Source organism: Macaca mulatta, chromosome 3 (assembly GCF_049350105.2).
Source record: "Macaca mulatta isolate MMU2019108-1 chromosome 3, T2T-MMU8v2.0, whole genome shotgun sequence".
NCBI classification, from domain to species: domain Eukaryota; kingdom Metazoa; phylum Chordata; class Mammalia; order Primates; family Cercopithecidae; genus Macaca; species Macaca mulatta.
In genome coordinates this window covers 36,225,412-36,248,507 of record NC_133408.1, presented here as the reverse complement: position 1 = coordinate 36,248,507, position 23,096 = coordinate 36,225,412, and the positions used below count along the sequence as shown (strand labels likewise).

Genomic DNA, 23,096 nt, shown 5'->3' with positions numbered 1-23,096 from the left:
CGCTGAGCAGCTCGGGGTCTGATGGTGTGATTTTCTCCCCGTCCCGTGCGAACGCCACAGAGCAGATCATTCTGATCACGCTGAAGGGCATGTGGGCGCTCAGGGCAGCAGAGAGCAGAGGACGCAACAGGGATGTGGGACGCTGGCTCAGACCTGGGCATCCGAGTTGCTGAGCGCTGGCTGGTGTTCAGCACCTGGAAACCGCACACACGTGCTGCACCACTTGCGCGTTACGGAAGCGCAGCCTCATCGGAAGAGGCCTGCCAGTCTTGAGCCAGGAGGGAAGCCCCAGCCAACTGTATTTGTTTTCTTTTCTTTTTTTTTTTTTTTTTTTTGAGATAGAGTCTCACTCTGTTGCCCAGGTTGGAGTGCAGTGGTGCAATCTCGGCTCACTGCAGCCTCTGTCTCCTGGGTTCAAGTGATTCTCGTGCCTCAGCCTCCCAAGTAGCTGGGATTATAGACACGTGCCGCTGTGCCCAGCTCATATTTGTATTTTTGTAGTGACAGGTTTCACCACGTGGCCTAGGCTGGTCTTGAACTCCTGATCTCAGGTAATTCACCTGCCTCGGCCTCCCAAAGTGCTAGATTACAGGCGTGAGCCACTACGCCTGGCCTGTATTTGTTTTCTTTCTTTTCTTTTTTTTTTTTGAGACAGAGTCTTGCTCTGTCGCCCAGGCTGGAGTGCAGTGGTGCAATCTCGGCTCGCTGCAAGCTCTACCTCCTGGGTTCACGCCATTCTCCTGCCTCAGCCTCCCAAGTAGCTGGGACTACAGGCGCCCGCCACTGCGCCTGGCTAGTTTTTTGTACTTTTAGCAGAGGCGGGGGTTTCACCGTGTTAGCCAGGATGGTCTCAATCTCCTGACCTCGTGATCCGCCTGTCTCGGCCTCCCAAAGTGCTGGGATTACAGGCGTGAGCCACAGTGCCCAGCCTCTTTTATGTCTTTTTTTAGAGACAGGGTTTCGCTACGCTGGCCAGGCTGATGTAGAACTCCTTGGCCTCATGTGATCTGCCCTCCTCAGCCTCCCAAGATGCTGGGATTACAGGCGTGGGCCATAGAACCTGACTGTATTTCTCTTTTTTTTTTTTCTTTTTTTTTTTTTTTTTGAGACGGAGTCTCGCTCTGTCACCCGAGCTGGAGTGCAGTGGCCGGATCTCAGCTCACTGCAAGCTCCGCCTCCCGGATTCACGCCATTCTCCTGCCTCAGCCTCCCGCGTAGCTGGGACCACAGGCGCCCACCACCTCGCCTGGCTAGTTTTTTGTATTTTTTAGTAGAGACGGGGTTTCACCGTGTTAGCCAGGATGGTCTTGATCTCCTGACCTCGTGATCTGCCCATCTCGGCCTCCCAAAGTGCTGGGATTACAGGCTTGAGCCACCGCGCCCGGCCCTGACTGTATTTCTTAATACATTAAAGTAGTATTTAAAGGCTGGGTGCTGGTGGCTCACGCCTGTAATCCCAGCACTTTGGGAGGCTGAAGTGGGTGGATCACCTGAGGTCAGGAGTCCGAGACCAGCTTGACCAACATGGTGAAACCCCTGTCTCTACTAAAAGTACAAAAATTAGCTGGGTGCGGTGGCACATGCCTGTAATCCCAGCTAGTTGGGAGGCTGAGGCAGGAGAATCCCTTAAACTTGGGAGGCGGTGGTTGCAGTGAGCCGAGATGACACCACTGCACTCCAGCCTGGGTGACAAGAGCGAAACTCCATCTCAAAAAAGAAAAAAAAAGTACTTAAATACCATTTTTATTTGTGTTCATACTGAAATGTCCTGAATGCATCAGTATATGCTTTTACTTTTTTTCCCCTTAGAGTGAAAATATTTAACCTGAATGAAAGCAATGAGTAATTGGATCCTTTGCAGAGTGAGTTATAAGCACAGTGAATAGAAAAACTCAGCCGGGTGCAGTGACTCACGCCTGTAATCTCAGCACTTTGGGAGGCCTAAGTGGGCACATCACCTGAGGTCGGGAGTTGGAGACCAGCCTGACCAACATGGTGAAACCCCATCTCTACTAAAAATACAAAAATTAGCCGGGTGTGGTGGCGGCACCTGTCATCCCAGCTAATTCCAGAGGCTGAGACAGGAGAATCGCTTGAACCTGGGAGGTGGAGGTTGCAGTGAGCCAAGATTGTGCCACTGCACTCCAGCCTGGGCAACAAGAGTGAAACTCTGTCTCAAAAAAAAAAACAAAAAAACCCTGGGTTGCGTTAGTGTTGGAGCGTAGCAAAACCCATTCATTCGCGGAGAGAAGTGCCAGGAGGGGATTCTGGAGGATGTCTTTAATGGAGGTGATCAAAGCGACCGCTCTCGTGGTTCCCAGGACTCCCGATGGAGACAAGCAGATCTGTGGTTTTCCCTGGCAGCTCCTGGACCCAAGTGTGTGTGGCCGGAGGGGGCATCTGGGAGTGCAGCTCTAGCTCTGGGCAGCTTTTTCAGACCCATTGTCCGAGCAGCACTGGGGGCCCGGCCAGTGCCCTCCGCTAGCCACTGGGCGCTCTGCCGCCTGTAGGGAGAGTTTTGAGAACTCACCCAGAGCAGATGGGGGCCGGCACCCTGGACTCTGTCCAGTGACCCCGTGCCCTCCTCCAGCCGACAGGGAGTTCATCGAGGCCAGGAGGAGAGCCCTGAAGCGCTTCGTCAACCTGGTGGCACGGCACCCCCTGTTCTCCGAGGATGTGGTCCTCAAGCTCTTCCTGTCCTTCAGTGGCTCGGTGAGTGTGTCTGCCCTGGCCCCGGGAGGTCCCGAGCCTCCGGACCCGCCCTTTCCTCTCTCAGGTTTGGTTTCTTGTCCTCCTGGTCCCTCGTTGGACGCCCAGCAGGAATGACACAGATAAGACTTATTTCGTCTCCAGATAACAGTCTGAATGTGATTTTCAGAGGTGTGCCTGGTGTTGACTTTGCAGGATTTTGTAAATCTGTGTGGAGATCATGGGTCTCTGTGGTCACTTTGAGGATTTAGGCTGGATGTTTTGGAGGGTTTAGGGAGGTGCCAGAGACTCCAGATGGGAAGAAGTGTTTACTTAAAACAAGGCCCTGTCTGACTAGGGACCACTGGAACACAGGCTGAGTCTCCTTGTCAGAGCCACAGCACAGACCTGCAGCCGGGAATTAACTTCTTGTACACGCGCTCCGTCCAGGTCCGAGCGGGGGTTCCTTCCTCCCAGCTGCTGCGGCACAGCTTTAGTGTGTGTCAAGAAGCTATAGCTTGTGGGCACGGTGACCCACGCCTCTCATCCCAGCGCTTTGAGAGGCCGAGGCCAGATGGTCCCTTAAGCCCAGGCGTTTGAGACCAGCCTGGGCAACATAGCGAGACTTTGTCTCTGCCAAAACAAAATGAAACTGAGGCCAGGCATGGTGGTGCACACCTGTAATCCCAGTCACTCGGGAGGTGAGGCATGAGAATCCCTTGAACCCGGGAGGTGGAGCTTGCAGTGAGCTGTGATTGTGCCACTGCACTCCAGCCTGGGCGACAGAGCGAGACCCTGTCTCAAGAAAACAAAAAACAAAACAAAACAAAAATACCAACCCTGCAGCACAGCTCCTGTTTCCTGCAGGAGGAAGCAGCCGCCAGCCCCTCCAGGGAAGGCGGGTCGGGTGCTTCTCCTCCGCCTGTGCCTGCAGGACCCTCTCCCTGTGAGCGGAGGGGCGGGGGCTCCACTGGAATAGAGGTTTCCAGGCTCTCCTCTGTTTTCTGGAAAGCCCTTCTTGAATGGGGACCTGAGGGCCCCTGCCCGTGTCCCTGCTGCAGGAAGACACCCCCTCTCCCAGGCTGACTTCACACAAGCCTTGCTTCCTTTTGTCTTCACTTCTCTCGGAGGCAGAGGGGCCTTCGCCCTGTGCCTGGGGTGTCTCTGGGATGCGCCTGGGGATGTCTGGAGCACGCAGTGGGACCTTTTGAGCCCTGGGGGTGGAAACCTTCCTTTGGAAGGCGATCTGGATTGTCAGAAGAGGAATGTGGCAGGACCTGGGAGGGGCGGTGGGGAGGGGTGCCGTGGGTCACAGGCGGGCGATACCCCTGTTCTGGGGGTAGGATGCGCCCTGTGGCCTTTCCACAGGTATCATTCTCTGTCACTTCCCGGCCTCAGTTTTCTTGCTTGCTTTCTGTTTTTAAAGATGGGGTCTCACTATGTTACCCGGGCTGGCCCTGAACTCCTGGGCTCTAAGCGATCCTCCCGCCTCAGGCTCTGAGTAGCTGGGACTACAGGCATGCATCATGCTGGGCCTCAGGTTTTTGTTTTTTGTAAAATGAGAGTTGAGTCAGATGATCTTCAAGGCATCTCTGAAATTTGAGAATTCCTGGACACGTCAACAGCTGCCTATTAGGGTTTCCCCTTGTATCTCCTGGGTGGCTCCTGATTTTCAGGCATGGCTTTGCCCAGGAAGCCTCGTTCAGATGAGAGGGCTCTAGTGCTAGTGGTTGGGCCTGTCCTTCCTCTGCCCAGCAGCTCCCTGGGCTCTGGTGTCCCTGGCGCCAGGCGTGCGTTCCCAGGAAGGAAGACGCTTTTGCCCTGTTCTATTGCGCTTTTGGAACCTACCAGGGTCTCACGTATCTGCCGTCTGTCTCCGGGGCTGATGCCGCCCCCCGTCTGCGGATGGAGGGGCTGTTTCTCTGCACAGCCTCCCCTGTCTGCGGATGGAGGTCTGTGGACGGAGGGGCCGTTTCTCTGCAGAGCCGCCCCCAATCTGCAGATGGAGGTCTGTGGATGGAGTGGCTGTCTCTCTGGAGAGCCTCCCCCCATCTGCGGATGGAGGTCTGTGGATGGAGTGGTCGTTTCTCTGCAGAGCTGTCCCCCGTCTGTATGGAGGTCTGTGGATGGAGGGGCTGTCTCTCTGGAGAGCTGTCCCCCGTCTGCGGATGGAGGTCTGTGGACGGAGGGGTCGTTTCTCTGCGGAGCTGCCCCTCGTCTGCGGATGGAGGTCTGTGGATGGAGGGGCTGTCTCTCTGCAGAGCCGCCCCCCGACTGTGGATGGAGGTCTGTGGATGGAGGTCTGTGGATGGAGGTCTGTGGATGCAGGGGCCGTTTCTCTGCAGAGCCGCCCCCCGACTGTGGATGGAGGTCTGTGGATGGAGGTCTGTGGATGGAGGTCTGTGGATGGAGGACTGTGGATGGAGGTCTGTGGATGGAGGTCTGTGGATGCAGGGGCCGTTTCTCTGCAGAGCCGCCCCCCGACTGTGGATGGAGGTCTGTGGATGGAGGTCTGTGGATGGAGGACTGTGGATGGAGGTCTGTGGATGCAGGGGCCGTTTCTCTGCAGAGCCGCCCCCCGACTGTGGATGGAGGTCTGTGGATGGAGGTCTGTGGATGGAGGTCTGTGGATGGAGGTCTGTGGATGCAGGGGCCGTTTCTCTGCAGAGCCGCCCCCCGACTGTGGATGGAGGTCTGTGGATGGAGGTCTGTGGATGGAGGTCTGTGGATGGAGGACTGTGGATGGAGGTCTGTGGATGGAGGTCTGTGGATGGAGGTCTGTGGATGGAGGACTGTGGATGGAGGTCTGTGGATGGAGGTCTGTGGATGGAGGTCTGTGGATGGAGGACTGTGGATGGAGGTCTGTGGATGGAGGTCTGTGGATGGAGGACTGTGGATGGAGGTCTGTGGATGGAGGTCTGTGGATGCAGGGGCCGTTTCTCTGCAGAGCCGCCCCCCGACTGTGGATGGAGGTCTGTGGATGGAGGTCTGTGGATGGAGGACTGTGGATGGAGGTCTGTGGATGGAGGTCTGTGGATGGAGGACTGTGGATGGAGGTCTGTGGATGGAGGTCTGTGGATGGAGGACTGTGGATGGAGGTCTGTGGATGGAGGACTGTGGATGGAGGTCTGTGGATGGAGGTCTGTGGATGGAGGACTGTGGATGGAGGTCTGTGGATGGAGGTCTGTGGATGGAGGACTGTGGATGGAGGTCTGTGGATGGAGGTCTGTGGATGGAGGGGCCGTTTCTCTGCAGAGCTGTCCCCCGTCTGTATGGAGGTCTGTGGATGGAGGGGCTGTCTCTCTGGAGAGCTGTCCCCCGTTTGCGGATGGAGGTCTGTGGACGGAGGGGTCGTTTCTCTGCGGAGCCGCCCCTCGTCTGCGGATGGAGGTCTGTGGATGGAGGGGCTGTCTCTCTGCAGAGCCGCCCCCCGACTGTGGATGGAGGTCTGTGGATGGAGGTCTGTGGATGGAGGTCTGTGGATGCAGGGGCCGTTTCTCTGCAGAGCCGCCCCCCATCTGTGGATGGAGTGGCTGTGCCTCTGGAGAGAGGCTGCAGGTTTGTGGGGCTTCTGCTGTGAAGCCAGGACATCCTGTTTGGTGAGAAAAACACCTAAGGGAGAGTCAAGAGATTGCGGAATCCTAATGTCAAAGCCAACATATGGAAATGTGTTTCTGCTGAGGAAGGACGGCATTCCGCTGCACAGTGGCCCACGCCCCACAGCCGCTTTCTTGCTGCCTGTAGAAGAGGGTGAAGCTGTCTCTTTTCCTTTTGCAGGATGTGCAGAACAAGTTAAAGGAGTCAGCACAGTGCGTCGGGGACGAATTCCTGAACTGTAAGCTGGCTACCAGGGCCAAGGTATTTTTCTAACTTTGAAGAGTCCTTCCCTTTTTAACCAGAGAAACAACAGTTTTAACCCTTTGTAGTGATTCTGCCTCGTCTGCGTGGCAAGGATTATACTGACATCTGTCGCATGGTTTCCTCATTTAACCCTCGTTTCAGCTGCTCTGACACAGGGCTGGGAGGCCTGTTTTACGGATGGAGAAACAGGCTCGGCGAGCCAAGGCCCCGAGCCTCTAAGCAGCAGGGCCGGGATGTGGCTGAGCTCTGACCTCAGGCCCTCCAGGCACCCCGTGCCCTCTGCCCCTTTCTGTGACTCAGACAGCCGGATGCTTGTGTCACCGCCTCTTCAGATTTCTGGGGATTCATTGTTGCATCTGTTTATGATTGAATGTTTGAAATCTGGTCTTTTTCCAAAAAGGACTAAGGTTAGGGTAGTTTTTTTGTTTTTTGTTTTTTCTTTTTAAACCTCTTCTTCAGGCCGGCACGGTGGCTCATGCCTGTAATCCCAGCACTTTGGGAGGCTGAGGCTGTCGGATCACTTGAGGTCAGGAGTCTGAGACCAGCCTGGCCAACATAGCAAAACCCCATCTCTAATAAAAATACAAAAAAACCCCAAAAAACTGGCCAGGCATGGGAGCTCACACCTGTAATCCTAGCACTTTGGGAGGCCGAGGCGGGTGGATCACGAGGTCAGGAGTTCAAGACTAGCCTAACATGGTGAAGCCCCGTCTCTACTAAAAATGCAAAAATTAGCCAGGTGCGATGGCGCACACCTGTGATCCCAGCTACTCGGGAGGCTGAGGCAGGAGAATTGCTTTAACCCAGGAGGCAGAGGTTGGAGTGAGCCGAGATCATGTGCCACTGCACTCTAGCCTGGGTGACAGAGACTCCATCAAAAAAAAGAAAAAAAAATTAGCTAGGCCTGGTGGCAGGCACCTGTAATCCCAGCTACTTGGGAGACTGAGACAGGAGGATTACTTGAACCCAGGAGGCGGAGGCTGCAGTGAGCCGAGGTCATGTTACCGCACTCCAGCCTGAGGAACAGACTCAGACTTTGTCTCAAAAACAACAATAGCAACAACAAAAAACCCAGAAAAAAACCTGCTTCTTCATACAAAAATAAAAAAATCTAATTTTATTTTATTTTATTTTTTGAGACAAGGTCTTGCTCTGTCCCCAAGGCTGTAGTGCAGTGGCACAATCATAGGTCATTGCAGCCTTGACCTGCCGGGTTCCAGCGATTCTTCCACCTCAGCCTCCCATAACAGCTGGGACTACAGGCGTGTGCCACAACACTTGGCTGATTTGTTTGTTTTCGGTATAGATGAAGTCTCACTATGTTGCCCAGGCTGGCCTTGAACTCTTGGCCTCAAGCAGTCCTCCTGGCATGGCCCCCGCAAAGTACTGAGATTATAGGCATGAGCCACCACGCCTGGCCAGATCTTTTACCTTCATTTTACTCATTGAGCTTTCTGTTTTCTGAACACTGGTAGCTAGTATCAAAGCTTCTAAAACGTCTTTGGGAATAAGTGAGGCATACAAGAGGCCTTCCCCCCATGTGGAGAGTCTTTCAGGGATTTATGTTCATTGTGTTTCACTTGAAGATTGTTTGTTTTTATTTTTGTTGTTTTCTGGAGACAGGGTCCCCAGGATGGACTGGAGTGTTGTGATCATGGCTCTTTGCAGCCTGGAACTCCTGGGCTCAAGTGATCCTCCTGCTCAGCCCTCTGTAAGCGCCTGGGACCACAGGCGCTCTACCACGCCTGGCTAATTTTTTGATTTTTTGGGAGAGATGGGGTCTCACTGTGTTGCCTAGGCTGTTCTTAAACTCCCAGGCTCTGGCGATCCTCTTGCCTCTCTCCCAGAGTGCTGGGGTACAGGCGTAAGTCACTGTATCCAGCTAAAGATTATTATTATTATTATTTTTTGAGATGGAGTCTAGCTCTGTCGCCCAGGCTGGAGAGCAGTGGCACGATCAAGGCTCACTGCAAGCTCCGCCTCCCGGGTTCACGCCATTCTCCTGCCTCAGCCTCCCGAGTAGCTGGGACTACAGGCGCCCAACACCACGCCTGGCTAATTTTTTGTATTTTTAGTAGAGATGGGGTTTCACTGTGGTCTTGATCTCCTGACCTCGTGATCCACCCACCTCGGCCTCCCAGAGTGCTGGGATTATTTGAGGGTTTTGTTGGTTTGTTTGTTTTGAGACAGAATCTTGCTCTGTCGCCCAGACTGGAGTGCAGTGGTATGATCTCAGCTCACTGCAACCTCTGCCTCCCAGGTTCAAGCAATTTTCCTGTCTCAGCCTCCAGAGTAACTGGGATCACAGGCGCCCGCCACCATGCCCAGCTAATTTTTGTATTTTTTGTAGAGACGGGGTTTCACCATTTTGGTCAGGCTGGTCTCGAACTCCTGACCTCAGGTGATCCACCCGCCTCAGCCTCCCAAAGTGCTGGGATTACAGGCGTGAGTGACCGCCCCTGGCCTTATTTGAGTGTTTTTGGATAGGTCCTCCGGTGTGATGGGATTTCAGTGGACTCTGTGGTCCTCATCCCAGGGCTCATTTGTCTTCGTGTTTGTGGCATGCGGGTGATGACGGTTTTCGTTTCTTTTTTGGACGTACAGAGTGATCCCTGCAGGCCTGGAGGAGTTGGGCTCTCGGGGTGGCTCATGGACCTGCTGGGTCTCCTGTGGCTCAGCTTTTGGGGGACTGGCTGCTCCCGTCTGACAGGTGCTCCCCAGCGAGTAACACACAGTCTCTCTCCCCCTCCGCATCATGTCAGGACTTCCTCCCAGCTGACATCCAGGCTCAGTTTGCCATCAGCCGGGAGCTAATCCGGAACATCTACAACAGCTTTCACAAGCTTCGCGACAGGGCCGAGCGGATCGCGTCGCGGGCCATCGACAACGCGGCAGATCTTCTCATATTCGGGAAGGAGCTAAGGCAGGTGACCTTTCAGCTTCTGCAGGGGCGTGCGCGGTGAAGGGCTTGGGCAGAAAGTGCATTTACTGTAATAACCAGCATCCTGACCTGTTTCACCCCAGAAGGGGCAGAAAGTGGGTCAGGCACATGGGGGGTCATATTTAGAAGAAACACGGGAGAATTTCAGCCCTGAAACACAGATTTCTGAGCACGAGTAAATGCTCACCAGTTTCTAGTCTGGTAGTTTTCCCACTGTCAGGATGAGACTTTAAAAAAAGATCCCAGGCCAGGCTGGGTGGCTCATGCCTGTGATCCCAGCACTTTGGGAGGCCAAGGTGGGTGGATCACTTGAGGTCAGGAGTTCGAGACCAGCCTGACCAACATGATGAAACCTTGTCTCTGCTAAAAAAGTACAAAATTAGCTGGTCGTGGTGGCACATGCCTATAATCCCAGCTACTCGGGAGGCTGAGGCAGGAGAATTGCTTGAACCCAGGAGGTGGACATCGCAGTGAGCCGAGATTGTGCCATTGCACTCCAGCATGGACAACAAGAGCGAAACTTCATCTCAAAAAATAAAAAAATTAAAAAAAGAGCCCTGGCTGGGCATGGTGGCTCACGCCTGTAATCTCAGCACTTGGGAGGCCAAGGCGGGTGGATCATGAGGTCAGGAGTTCAAGACTAGCCTGACCAAGATGGTGAAACTCCCTATCTACTAAAAATACAAAAAAAAAAAAAAAATTAGCTGGGCATGGTGGTGGGCGCCTGTAATCCCAGCTACTTGGGAGGCTGAGGCGGAGAATTGCTTGAACTTGGGAGGCGGAGGTTGCAGTGAGCTGAGATTGTGCCACTGCACTCCAGCCTGGGCGACAGCAAGACTCCATCTTAAAAAAAGAAAAAAAGATCCCTTTGACTTGGGGAAGAACAGACCATGGGCTAGCAATGCTTCCTTTGCCTGAGGGGAGGGGAGACCCCACCCAGGACTCTGCTCCCCCCAGCAGTGCCCCTCACCTGTGCACACATGTCACCTGGGGGCTGGTAGGGAAGAACAGATGCAGCAGGGCCTGGGGTGCAGCCTCAGGGCCACTCTTTCTCCTGGGCTTCCAGGGTCCCCACAGGCCACTCTTTGAGCAGCAGGGGCACAGGACGGGGGAGCATGCAGGTTGCCGTGGAGGACGCAGTGTTGAGAGCTGCACGTCTGTGGCGGGGGATGCCAGGCTTGACTGCGGGGTGAGCTCCAGGCCTTGAGTGTCTCCTCTCGTGTGCTTGCTCCCTCAGTGCAATCGGGTCCGACACAACCCCGCTGCCCTCCTGGGCCGCTCTGAACAGCAGCACCTGGGGGTCCCTGAAGCAGGCTCTGAAAGGCCTGTCTGTGGAATTCGCGCTGCTCGCCGATAAGGCCGCACAACAGGTGAGTGGATTGGTTCTCCCAGGCGCCTGTTCCAGAGAACACACTATGCCTTGGCATGGGGAGCGCCTCCTGCTTACACGGGCTTCACAGTTTGTTTTTGTTTTGGTTTTTTGAGACGGAGTCTCGCTGTGTCACCAGGCTGGAGCGCTGTGGTGCGATCTCGGCTCACTGCAACCTCCGCCTCCCGGGTTCAAGTGATTCTCCTCCCTTAGCCTCCTGAGTAGCTGGGACTACAGGTGTCCACCACCGCGGCTGGCTAATTTTTTTTTTTTTTTTTTTTTTTTTTTTTTTTGAGATGGAGTCTCGCTCTGTCGCCCAGGCTGGAGTGCAGTGGCTGGATCTCAGCTCACTGCAAGCTCCGCCTCCCGGGTTTACGCCGTTCTCCTGCCTCAGCCTCCCGAGTAGCTGGGACTACAGGCGCCCGCCACCTCGCCCGGCTAGTTTTTTTGTATTTTTTAGTAGAGACGGGGTTTCACCGTGTTAGCCGGGATCGTCTCTCGATCTCCTGGCCTCGTGATCCGCCCGTCTCGGCCTCCCAAAGTGCTGGGATTACAGGCTTGAGCCACCGCGCCCGGCCTAATTTTTTGTATTTTTAATAGAGACGAGGTTTCACCATGTTGGTCAGGCTGGTCTCCTGACCTCAGGTGATCCGCCCACCTCGGCCTCCCAAAGTGCTGGGATTACAGGCGTGAGCCACTGCGCCCGGCTGGCTTCCCAGTTGTGAGCTGAGTGAGTGAGCAGCTGTGCCCTGGGTGGGAGCTGCCTGTCCCCATCTGTTCCTGGTGGCTCCCTAGGAGTGTTTATGCTTTCGAGAGGGGTTGCCAGTGACAAAACAGATAGGGCTGTAGTCTTGAGTGTTGATTTTGCTGAGGTTGGAAGAGAAGATAGACTCTGTCTTTGAAAAGATCATCTCAGACTTCCAGGCATACTCCTGGGTGGACCAGATAGTTCCCACTTTGCTGTCTGAGTCAACTAGGATTTGGCACAGGAGACTTAACTCATCAGAATGATGATGAAGCCCCAGCACCCAAGAGGCTCCCACCTCCCACTCCACACACAACCTCAGGAAGTGCTTCTGCTGCATGGGCAGAAGCTGTTTTTAGAAATCCGCCAAGATCTTGGAGTCGTTTGGGATCAGTTTGAAGATACGGTGTTTACTATCACGCTGCAAGGCTCATCTGGGTGCTTTTATGTTAAAAAACTGTTAGTGGCTGGGCATGGCGGCTCACACCTATCATCCCAGTGCTTTGGGAGGCCGAGGCAGGAGGACTGCTTGAGCCCAGGAGTTCGAGACCCAGCCTGGGCAACAGAGCAAGATCTCATCTCTATAAAAAAAAAAAAATTAGCCAGGGGTGGTGGTGCATGCCTGTAGTCCCAGCTACTCAAGAGGCTGAGGTAGGAGGATCACCTGAACCCAAGAGGTAGAGGCTTCAGTGAGCCGTGATGGTGCCACTGCACTCCAGCCTGGGCGACAGAGTGAGACCCGGTCTCAAAAATAAAAAAAAGCTGACGTAGTTGTGAACGTGGGAGCTTGCTACCTAGTTCCTATTTCTTGGGAAAGTGGCCTCCAGGCTGCTTGTATTGGTTTGAAGTAAGTGATCAGATCATGCCCATGAGGGCCGCGCTCCCCGCTGAGCCCCGGAGCTCCTGATGGCTTGGTGAACCCACCTGCTGTGGAGTCGGGGCTTTTCAAGCTGGAACCGGGGCGCTCAGGTGCCTGTGACGTTTTTCGTGCTGAAGAGGAAATTTGATGCCTTTGCTGGTGTGGAAAGTCCTGGGTTTTCTTCCTCTTCCGCCCCCGTGCTTGTGTGTTCCCTTTAGAAATGGAGGGAGGGGGCCGGGCGCGGTGGCTCAAGCCTGTAATCCCAGCACTTTGGGAGGCCAAGACGGGCGGATCACGAGGTCAGGAGATCGAGACCATCCTGGCTAACACCGTGAAACTCCGTCTCTACTAAAAATACAAAAAACTAGCCGGGCGAGGTGGCGGGCGCCTGTAGTCCCAGCTACTCCGGAGGCTGAGGCAGGAGAATGGCCTAAACCCGGGAGGCGGAGCTTGCAGTGAGCTGAGATCCGGCCACTGCACTCCAGCCCGGGCTACAGAGCAAGACTCCGTCTCAAAAAAAAAAAAAAAAAAAAAAAAAAAAAGAAACGGAAGGAGGGCACTGTTGTTGTCTGTGGATTGGGGCTGAGTCTATTCTGTCTTCAGGTCTGTGTGCCCACTGCCCCCAGGTGGAGGGAACCGAGAACGGGGGGCTGGGGGTTTGTCAGCATAGAGACAGAGGAGCTCAGGGCCACCTGCCCTGGGCATCGTGCGTCTGTGCTGGGACTGTGCTCAAGCTACTTTGGTCTCCAGGCCTCAGTTTCCCCATCAATTAAATACAAGGGGGTTGGACTATATTATTAAAAGAGCTATTTCCTTTTTCTTTTTTTTTTTTTTTTTTGAGACACAGTCTTGCTCTGTCGCCCAGGCTGGAGTGCAGTGGTGTGATCTCGGCTCACTACAACCTCTGCCTCCTGGGTTCAAGCGATTCTTCTGCCTCAGCCTCCCGAGTAGCTGGGATTACAGGTGCCCACCACCACGCCTGGCTAATTTTTGTATTTTTAGTAGAGACGGGGTTTCACCATATTGGCTGGGCTGGTCTCAAACTGCTGACCTCAAGTGATCCGCCCACCTCGACCTCCCAAAGTGCTGGGATGACAGGCACGAGCCTCTGTGCCCGGCCAAAAGAGCTGTTTCTGTAACCTGCTGACCCTTTCCTCCAAACTCCGTGTGCAAAGCATAAAAGGTGTTCCTGTCGTAGGGACCCAGACCCTCGCCACATTCCACTCCCTCTGCAGCAGGTGGCTGCCGGCGGGGACCCAGAGTGCCCCAGGGCTCTGCAGAGCGCAGGATCAGCATCACTCATGAGGTGATTTCCAAGGTTTTTTCTGATTCAGCCCTGGATGCCGCATTTCCACCTTGAAGAGGAAGAGAAGGTTGAGGCTTCTGGTGCAGTAGGAGTTTGTGGCTTGAGGTTTTGCCCAGCTCTGTGACTCTTGGACATCTAATGAGTTGTGTTTGGGGACTGCAATGTCTGGAGAAGTGCTGTTTCCTGAATCTCTCTCACTGTCCTTGGTTGTGGTGAAATGGAGCTTTTACGTGGAATGAACCTCGAGGCCTTTCATTTGATGCAGCAAAAGTTCCATCTCACCCTTGCTGTTCAGTCAGAGGCAGGGAGGACCGTTTTTCCTAATTCTGCTTGTACTTACACCAGTTTTACTCTCCCCAGACCTATTAGGAGCTGAAGGTAGCCATATCCCAGCAAGACACGTGAGACTCGGAGTAGGGTCTGTGTGTTCCACGGTGATGGGGCCTTCGCCTTGGTTAAAGGCACATGCATTGATGGTTACGGGCTGCATGTGGCCCAGGATGGCTTTGAATGTGGCCTAACACAAGTCCGTAAACTTGGCCGGGCACAGTGGCTCACATCTGTAATCTCAGCACTTTGGGAGGCTGAGATGGGCAGATCACCTGAGGTCAGGAGTTCGAGACCAGTTTGGCCAACATGGTGAAACCCCATCTCTACTAAAAATACAAAAAATCAGCCAGGCACAGTGGCACACACCTGTAATCCCAGCTACTCGGGAGGCTGAGGCAGGAGAATCGCTTGAACCTGGGATGCGGAGGTTGCAGTGAGCTGAGATCACGCCACTGTATTCCAGCCTGGGTAGCAGAGGAAGATCCTGTCTCAAAAAACCCCAAATCTGTAAACTTTCTGAAAACATGAGATTTATGCACAGACTTCCTTCCTTCCTTCCTTCCTTCCTTCCTTCCTTCCTTCCTTCCTTCCTTCCTTCCTTCGTTCCCTCCCTCCCTCCCTCCCTCCCTCCCTCCCTCCCTCGCTCCCTCCCTCGCTCCCTCCCTCTTTCTCTTTTGCTCATCAGCTGTCACAGTGTTAGTGTATTTTATGTGTGGCTCAAGACAATTCTTCTTCTTCCAATGTGGCCCAGGGAAGCCAAAACATTGGACACCCCTGGTTTCGGGCCTTGTCTAGCACTGAACCACAGACGGGACTTGGTGACAAATGACACAAGCAGAGGGACCCCCGAGTTCTCCCCCTTCTGCTGGGTCAGGGAATAAGCCTCCATTCTCCTGAGCCCCTGCCTGGTCAGGTGGGAGCTGGGCATCTGTGGTCAGCTGGTGTTTTCCGTCTTGAGTTTTAGAAACTCTTAGCACACCTCTTCTCCTGGCACATTTTACTGGCTGGAATCCCAGCTGCTTTGGGTGTGGGGTTGGTGGCTGGGGAGCTTCCTTGTTCAGTCGGCCTGAGGTCTGGCCTGGGCCAGTTCCTTCCTCCCAGAGTCAGAGGGGCTCCCCAGAACCACCAGCCAGGTCTGCAGGGGGCCCCCTTCCCCACCAGCCCACCCATGACCAGGCGGAGACGCCTTTGAGCCCAGGAGTCTTGATGGGAACAAGGCCTGCGTTCCCGCGGTACAGGGGCATCTTAGGGTCCCCTGGGGTACAGCAGAGCCTGGGCAGCACCCCTGGCTCCCAGTCCAGGACTGTGTCCCATAAAACTCCTTCTTGTCATTTCTTCTGCCTGCACCGTCTCCTGCTGAGGCTTGACGTGCAGGGCGTGGGGTGAGCTTTCTACCCCTGCCACGGGTGGAGCCTGGGGAATCGTGGGGGGAGCGTGGGGGGAGCGTGGGGGGAGCGTGGTCTCCCTGAGCTGCTCAGTGAGCTGTGGGGACTGAGGGCGGGAGCTGTGGGGACCGGAGCCCTTCAGGGCCCGGGTGTGACTGAAGGCGTCGGTGTTGGGGGTTTCCCCCGGATACCTGCCCTCAGCCTGGCTTGGTTGCGGTTGTGGCTGGGGGTTCGGTGGTGAGCTGTGCAGGTCAGTGGTGGATGAGCTGCCCCCTCCACTGCCTTCCCCGGACCCCTGCTGTCTCCAGAGCTTGGATGCTCCCCGCTGTGGCAGCCGGAGCCCCGGGATTTGGACGGACTCTTCATACCGCAGATGCCTCTGAGCACTGTGCGTCCGGCCCTGTGCACTGTGCCTGGCCTGCGCCCCCACCGAGCGCTGCTACCCGTGAAAGCCGGGCCGGCGGAGGCAGTTTCTGCGTGGGGTCCGGCCCGTGGGGGCTACCTCGTGTCCCCGGGTGCTGTGGTGATCCTAGGAGCAGGGCATCCCTCTGCCATGACGGGGCCCCCTTCCACTCCAGGACTGCCCGCCGTTTGCTGTGCACTCACTGCCCTGTTGGGCTCTCTCTGTGGCTGTGCTGCCCGCACAGAGCCTCGTGTGAGGGCCAGTGTCCACCGCCACCCCCGCCGCCGAGTGTGGTGCTTCTGCGTGCAGCCCGAGGCGGCCGCCTCTCTTCCTGCATCAGCAGCACGTCCTGCCTGCAGCTGCAGTCTCTCCTACCCTGCGCCCCCTTCCCAGGCCTGCGTTTCTCTCTCCTGTTACTGATGCGGAGACCACACCCTCGTTCTCCCCCGTGTCCCTCCCGGGCGTCCACGTTTTCTTTTTTTTTTTTTTGAGACGGAGTCTCACGCTGTTGCCCAGGCTGGAGTGCAGTGGCGCGATCTCAGCTCACTGCAAGCTCCGCCTCCCGGGTTCCCGCCATTCTCCTGCCTCAGCCTCCTGAGTAGCTGGGACTACAGGCGCCCGCCACCGCGCCCGGCTAATTTTTTGTATTTTTAGTAGAGACGGGGTTTCACTGTGGTCTCGATCTCCTGACCTTGTGATCCGCCCGCCTCGGCCTCCCAAAGTGCTGGGATTACAGGCTTGAGCCACCGCGCCCGGCCACGTCCACGTTTTCCACACAGCTCACAGCGTCCGATGGGAGCTCGGGTTTTCCGCAGTGCTTGATGGAGCCGTAGGAGTCGGGGGTCGGGGGCGCCTGGCTCTCCCAGCGTGTGTGTCGGGAGATTCGCCGGCTTTGCGAAGGCCTGAGGCAGGTGCGGCAGGCCGGGCTGATGAGCAGGAGGGCGGGCAGCCGTCCCGCGGGAACGCAGGCCTTGTTCCCATCCAGACTCCTGGGCTCGAAGGCGTCTCTGCCTGGTCATGGGTGGGCCGGTGGGGAAACGGGCCCCCTGCAGACCTGGCTGGTGGTTCTGGGGGGCCCCTCTGACTCTGGGAGGAAGGAACCGGTCCAGGCCAGGCTTGGGTCTGAGTTCCCGGGCAGGGGCCGGGTTCTGTATGCATCCGCGTGGGTGAGCTCCCCCTCGCCTTCCAGGGTAAGCAGGAAGAGAATGACGTGGTGGAAAAGCTGAACCTCTTCTTGGATCTGCTGCAGTCCTATAAGGTGAGTCTTGGCTGCTCCTTGGTTGGGGGCAGAACTTTCAGGAATGATCTTAGGATCCTTCAAGGGTCTAACTCCTGGGAGACGGAGGAGGAGCTGAGAAGCCAGGGCTTCAGGGGGAGACGGGGCCTTCCGTCTCGCGGGGCTGCTTCCCTCGGCCGGCTCCGCAGGGCCTGGTGCGGACACTGAGGGCAGCGGCGAACGGCTCCCCTGGCCCGGCAGGACCTGTGCGAGCGGCATGAGAAGGGCGTGCTGCACAAGCACCAGCGGGCGCTGCACAAGTACAGCCTGATGAAGAGGCAAATGATGAGCGCCGCCGCGCAGAACCGCGAGCCGGAGTCCGTGGAGCAGCTGGAGTCCCGCATCGTGGAGGTGGGTGGCGTGGCGGCGGAGCAGGCCCGTGGGAGCCTTTCCCCTCCTGGCCATGGTGGGACCACAGCCGTCCTGGTGGGCTCCCCTGGGTTGGCTCCATGTGTCTGGAACAGAGCTGGGGGTGCAGTGGAGGCAGGGAGCCGGCCCGGGTGCCCAGAGTGACGCGGCTCCCTGCCCGGCGCTCCCTCCCCGGCCCTCTTTTACCTCGCCACCTTCCAAATGCCTGGTGAAGGCTGAAGGAGAAGGGGCCGTCCTGGCTCAGGGAGCGCGGTGGTGTTCCGGCCTTGGTGCTCCCGTTGCCGGCTGGACGCAAAGGGCGGCTGTTTGCTTTGCAGCAGGAGAACGCGATTCAGACAATGGAGCTGCGGAACTACTTCTCCCTGTACTGCCTGCACCAGGAGACGCAGCTCATCCACGTCTACCTGCCCCTCACCTCCCACATCCTCCGCGCCTTCGTCAACTCTCAGATCCAAGGGCACAAGGAGGTGAGTCCGCCCTGCCCTGGCCGCTGTCTCAGCCATGGCCTTTCTTTCTCCCGCCGCCCTTCCTTCCAGCCTGGCAGTGCGGTGGCCGGCCGCCCTCGAGAGGTATTTTAGTGCAGTTGGGGTCCTTATGGGCTTTGGAACACGGTGCTCACCCAGATCTTCTAGTCTCCTGTGTAGCCAAGATCAGAATTGTGAGGGTGTCCCCAGTGATTCCTGCAGGGTGGAGGGAGGCGCAGGCAGGGACAGTTTGCCTTCTGGAGGGATTTGAGGAGTCCGAGGCTCCAGCACCCCGAGGCGGAGAGAAGGGTTCTGGTCACCTGGGAGCGCCGTAGGTGGGTGTTTTTCGAGGATCCCTGGCCAGCCTCCTCCAGATGGCGGTTCCTTCAGCCTGTGAGAAGAAACGCTGCCAAGGTCGTGGGGGAAGTCTCCCTTGATTTCTGGTGGCTAGCTCACGGCAGCGCTGCTGCGATTACAGGCGCGAGCCCCTGTGCCCGGCTGAAACTCTGTTTATTAAGTAGCTGCAAGCAGTTTTGAAGCCGTGGTCTGTGGTTTGTGTTGAACGGCACCGAGTGTCTGGGATGGTCACGAGATTCCACACTGTCCCCGGGAGGTGCTTGGTGCCTTGCAGGCCGTCCGGCAGTTTGGGAATGGCTGGCCGGAGGCGGCCGTGGTGCGGCTGGAGAGGTGGGGACAGCTGCTGTATTAGGAGCATCACTGTGACACGGCCAGGGTCTCAGGGACCAGGTTGGGCTTGGACATGTGAGTGGCTGGGTGTGTTCTCAGTGAAGGAACGTGACCAACAGGCGGGGCCCTGTCCTGCCCGGGGCATGATGCCATAACCCCAGTCCTACCAGGTTTTTTATTGTGGTGATGAGGAATTTCCAGTCCTGTGATGCTGAGATGAGTGTGCTGTGGTCCAGTGACTCAGCCTCCCCTGCAGGCCCCCAGGGTGCGCCCTGCCCTTCTCTGGCCACCTGAGCCCCTGCCCGGCAGGTCTTGGCCTGACCCCTGCCTCACTGCCACGCTCCCCTCCTCCATCCACAGCATCCGTTCCTTACCCTGGTTCCCAAAGTGCTTGGCGAGTGGGGCTGCCGTTTGCATTCGGTTTGGGTGTTACTGATTTGGTGGATGTGGTCTCTGTGTTTCTGGTTTGCTGTTTGGTTTTGAGATGGAGTCTTGCTCTGTCGCCCAAGCTGGAGGGCAGTGTGTCATCATAGCTCACTGCAGCCCCAGCCTTCCGAGTAGCTGGGACCACAGGCAGGCGCCACCACGTCCGACTAATATTTCTGATTTTCTGTGGAGACAGGGTGTCCCTATGTTGCCCAGGCTGGCCTTGGTGTTTGACCTGTCAAGGCTTCCATGAGGCCAGTGCCCGCACGGCAGCTAGAGCACGTACTGGCAATGACGCGATAGTAATGTTTCTCACGATTCCACGGCAGGCAGATTTGCGGCCCTTTGGTCCTGGGTGCAGGGACCGAGGCGTGGGCGTCTGTGACCACAGGTCACATGAGGTCGCTGGTCCACTCCTCGTTTGGGCTTCCTCTGTGCAGGATGGGCAGTACTGGTTCTGCCAGAGGTTTGAGGAGCTGATGCACCCGAGGGCCTCTCCCTCCCTGTCACTGGCAGGGGAAGGAATTGGGATTAGAGCGTGAGGAGCAGCCCCGGCCCCGCCTGCTGATGTTGTTCTCTTCGTGTTCCCTTCCAGATGAGCAAGGTGTGGAACGACCTGAGGCCCAAGCTCAGCTGCCTCTTTGCAGGACCACACAGTGCCCTGACCCCACCGTGTTCCCCGCCGGAGGACGGCCTGTGTCCTCACTAGCGCCTGAGGCTGAGGTGGTGCTCCCTGCGGCCGCACTAAAACCTCTTTCCAAACGGTGTGTCCAGTGTAATTCCCTTTGGACGGCAGCTCCCCTCCCCACCACGTGCTGCAGCCGGAGCAGAGGAGCTCACGCCTGCGGGTCGGGAGGGGCATCCATGGACCACAGGGGCAGCTGGGCCACACTGCCCTTCGCCCTGTGGCCTGCTAGCCTGGTGGAGAGGGGTGGTGGGGTTCTCTGGAATGGTTTTCTTCTGATACCCAGAGCCCTGCCAGGAGGCAGGGATCTCTCATCTAATAGAGTTTGTGCCTGGGAGAGCGTAGGGGCGGGGCCTCCAGGTGCTGGAACAGTCGGGAGGGGCAGCGTCATGGTGCTGTCAGCCGAGGAGAGAGAGAGGGCAGGGCCGCCCTGCAGCCCAGGCATGGGACTGACCACGGACAGCAAGGGGACAGCCAGTGGTGCCAAGGCTGGGAGGGAGGGCCGTCGGGCATGGGGCACGCACGGTGAATTTTCTAGGGAACTCGCTGCAGTCAACACCAGGAGCCCTGGTCTGGGAGTGGCCTGTGGGGTCCAGTGGCCTCATGCCCTGTGCCCATACCATGACCCCATGTGTGCCCCTGTGTCCACACCATGACCCTGTGTGTGCTTGTGGTCTCAGGCCTGGAAGACAAAGGCGTGACGGAGAGCTGCGGCTCTGAGCGCGGGTGCTACAGCGGCTCTGTTCTCATCCCCTGGACTCCCTTGATTTCTGGTGACCAGTGTTGGAGTCTGCACCGTGCGGCACTGAGGCTGGATGGGCTGGCAGAGGACAGGTGGGGGCGTGGGGGACGTGTGTTCCATTCCAGCTGGGGCTTTAGAGGAGGGATAGCCCCTTTTTAAGTGGATTTTCTTCTCTGAGGCGCCTAGAGCCCTCCTCCCAGCCTCTTGCTGCACACTTGCCGTCCCGGCCACCTGCCCACAGAGGGGACTGGTCTTCCAGGCCCCTTCCCTTCTCTGGATGAGGAAGGCCATTCTCCTGAGCTCTGTGGGGGGTGAAATGTCCACCTCAGGCCTGGGTCTGCTCCTGCCCCAAACCCCTTTTGTGGAAGGCACACGGAGCCAGGCTGGGCTCCTAGACCCCTGCACTTCTCTGGAGCCTGAGGCCCCTCCCTGGCCGGGGGGAGGTGCTGGAAGAGGTCCTCCGGGCTCCAGGCTTTCCGAGGTCCCAACTTTCTGCAGCTGCTCGCTGGCCTCTGGGGTGTTCTCTCCTCTCACGGAGGACGCTTCCCTTCTGCCTGTACCTATGGGCAGCCATGGCCCAGGGATGGAAAGGGGACTGTGTGTGCCTCACAGGCAGGGGATCCGTCGTCCACCGTGAGCCAGCCAGAGGGAGCGGCTGTGCTGACTTGGGGGCTGTGGGGCTCGGGCCTAGCCCGGCCTGTGGTTCTGCTGGTGCCTTCCTGCTGTGGGCTGGGCTGCTTCCTCCTGACCAGATGAGCAGAGGGCATGTTCCCCTTGGAGCCCAGTGGGTGGGCTGTCCTGTGAGTCCCCAGCCCACCCGAGTCTTGGGCTGTGCTGCCTTCTGACCCCCCTCTGCAGAGACAGGTTCTCAGTTGGCATGAGTGGCACCGTGACACTTGAGCCATGAAGCATGACCCTGTGTGGGCAGAAGGCTGCAAGGACTCTCCGTCCTTCCTGCACCTGCCTGGGGCCTGTCCAGCTGCAGGACCACGGAGGCTGTGGGGAGCTGTGGCGGGCGTCAGGCGCTGTGGCCTCTGTGTCTCCAGAGTAGGCGAGGCACGCGCTCCTGACGCAGCCCTCCAAGGAGAGAGCAAAACTTCAGAATGAGCTTTTCTGAAGGAGCTTTCCTGGCAGGGACTCCGGGGTCAGTGAGTGTATGAGAGGCCACATGCCTGGTGGCATCTCCCTGTGGTGGAAACTTCAGGATCAGGGTCTCAGGGTCCTCGTATCCAGAGGCTGAGGACGGAGCTGGAAAGCAGGAGGGCAGGGGTGAGGGGGAACAGGAGGGCAGGGGTGAGGGGGAGCAGAAGAGGGGTGAGAGGGAGCAGGAGAGCAGGGGTCGGGGGTACAGAAGGGCAGGGGTGAGGAGAGAGCAAGAGGGCAGGGATGAGGGGGGACAGGAGGGCAGGGGTGAGGAGAGCAAGAGGGCAGGGGTTGGGGGGCAGGAGAGCAGGGGGTGAGGGGGGCAGGAGGGTTAGGAAGGCAGGGGTGAAGGGGGGCTGGAAGGCAGGGGTGAGGGGGGACAGGAGGGCAGGGGTGAGGACAGCAAGGGGGCAGGGGTTGGGGGGCTGGAGAGTGGGTCCTGGAGAGCAGGGGTACGAGGGTCAGGAGGGCGGGGTGAAGGGGGGGCTGGAGGGCAGCGATGAGGAGGGCAGCCTGTCTCCCATGTGTGACTGTGGCCACTTCCTGTGTGCCCTGGTGTCGGCTCTGTGGAGGGGTGGGCACTGGCTTTGGAACACCTCCCTCCCAGTGCCTTCTAAAGGGCAGCAGGAAGAGGCCTGCCAGGCAGGGGCAGCAGAGGCCACCTTTCTTCTTCCTCCTTGGCCCCCGCCCTGTGCTGCCCGGGCAGGTCCCCAGGCCCAGGCGCTGAGAGGCTGTTTACTGCTGCAGGTGGAGGTCCGGTGCTGGAGGGAGGGGAGTTCCCCGCACGCCTCTCTAGCCCTCCTGCTGCCCATGGCCCAAGCCCAAGCCCAGGCCCAAGCCCAAGCCTGTGCCGGTCATTGCGGCCTCACCCAGCTGGCAGGGACAGCTGTGTGTGATGCTGCTGGAGATGCCAGATGCCATGTGCCCTGCGAGGACGGCTGGCGGGGCCGCGGGAGGGGGACTGCCAATCATGGTGAAAGGGGACATTTTCACTGGGTCCTCCTGGTTCGTGTCCTGCGTACTTGGGGGGCACTGTGCAGACAGCTGCCCTTTGTCTGCCGGAGACAGTGCAGGCAGGGAGACAGGTTTAGGGCTCTGACAGGGGGCACGGGGACTCCGAGCTGAGGGATGTCAGGGCGGCTCTGTGCGTCTGAGGCCTTTGCTCTTGCTTTGCGGGTCTGTTCACGTCCAAAGCACTTTAGGAGGCTGCAGGGATCAATACCCAATATACCCAATAAACTGGAATTGTTTACACGTGACCTACATTTTGGACGGTTTATCAATAAACGTGTGAACAACTGTTATTAAATGTGTATGAAAGTTGGGCAGGGGAGGGGACTAGCCTATGAGGCGTTCAGTCTGGGTTTTAGCCTAGAGCCCTTGGCTGAGCCTCAGCTTCCCACACTGTGCAGGGGGT

General features: G+C 57.4%; 1 protein-coding gene across 3 annotated transcripts in view; it reads left to right on the top strand.

Annotated features, from left to right (window-relative positions):
• The window catches only part of SNX8 (sorting nexin 8), a 57,497-nt gene extending 37,626 nt beyond the window's left edge, over positions 1–19,871 (top strand). For 2 of the 3 annotated variants that reach the window (XM_001086393.4, XM_077995985.1), the window contains exons 4-11: positions 2,591–2,712; positions 6,466–6,546; positions 9,312–9,472; positions 10,728–10,860; positions 17,077–17,145; positions 17,365–17,514; positions 17,850–17,999; positions 19,705–19,871. In XM_001086393.4, coding sequence (XP_001086393.2) covers positions 2,591–2,712; positions 6,466–6,546; positions 9,312–9,472; positions 10,728–10,860; positions 17,077–17,145; positions 17,365–17,514; positions 17,850–17,999; positions 19,705–19,818 — 980 coding nt within the window. In that variant the 3' untranslated portion in view covers positions 19,819–19,871. The remainder of the gene's footprint in view (positions 1–2,590; positions 2,713–6,465; positions 6,547–9,311; positions 9,473–10,727; positions 10,861–17,076; positions 17,146–17,364; positions 17,515–17,849; positions 18,000–19,704) is intronic. The other variant, XM_077995986.1, reaches the window with a different exon arrangement.
• Positions 19,872–23,096: the final 3,225 nt, after the last annotated feature.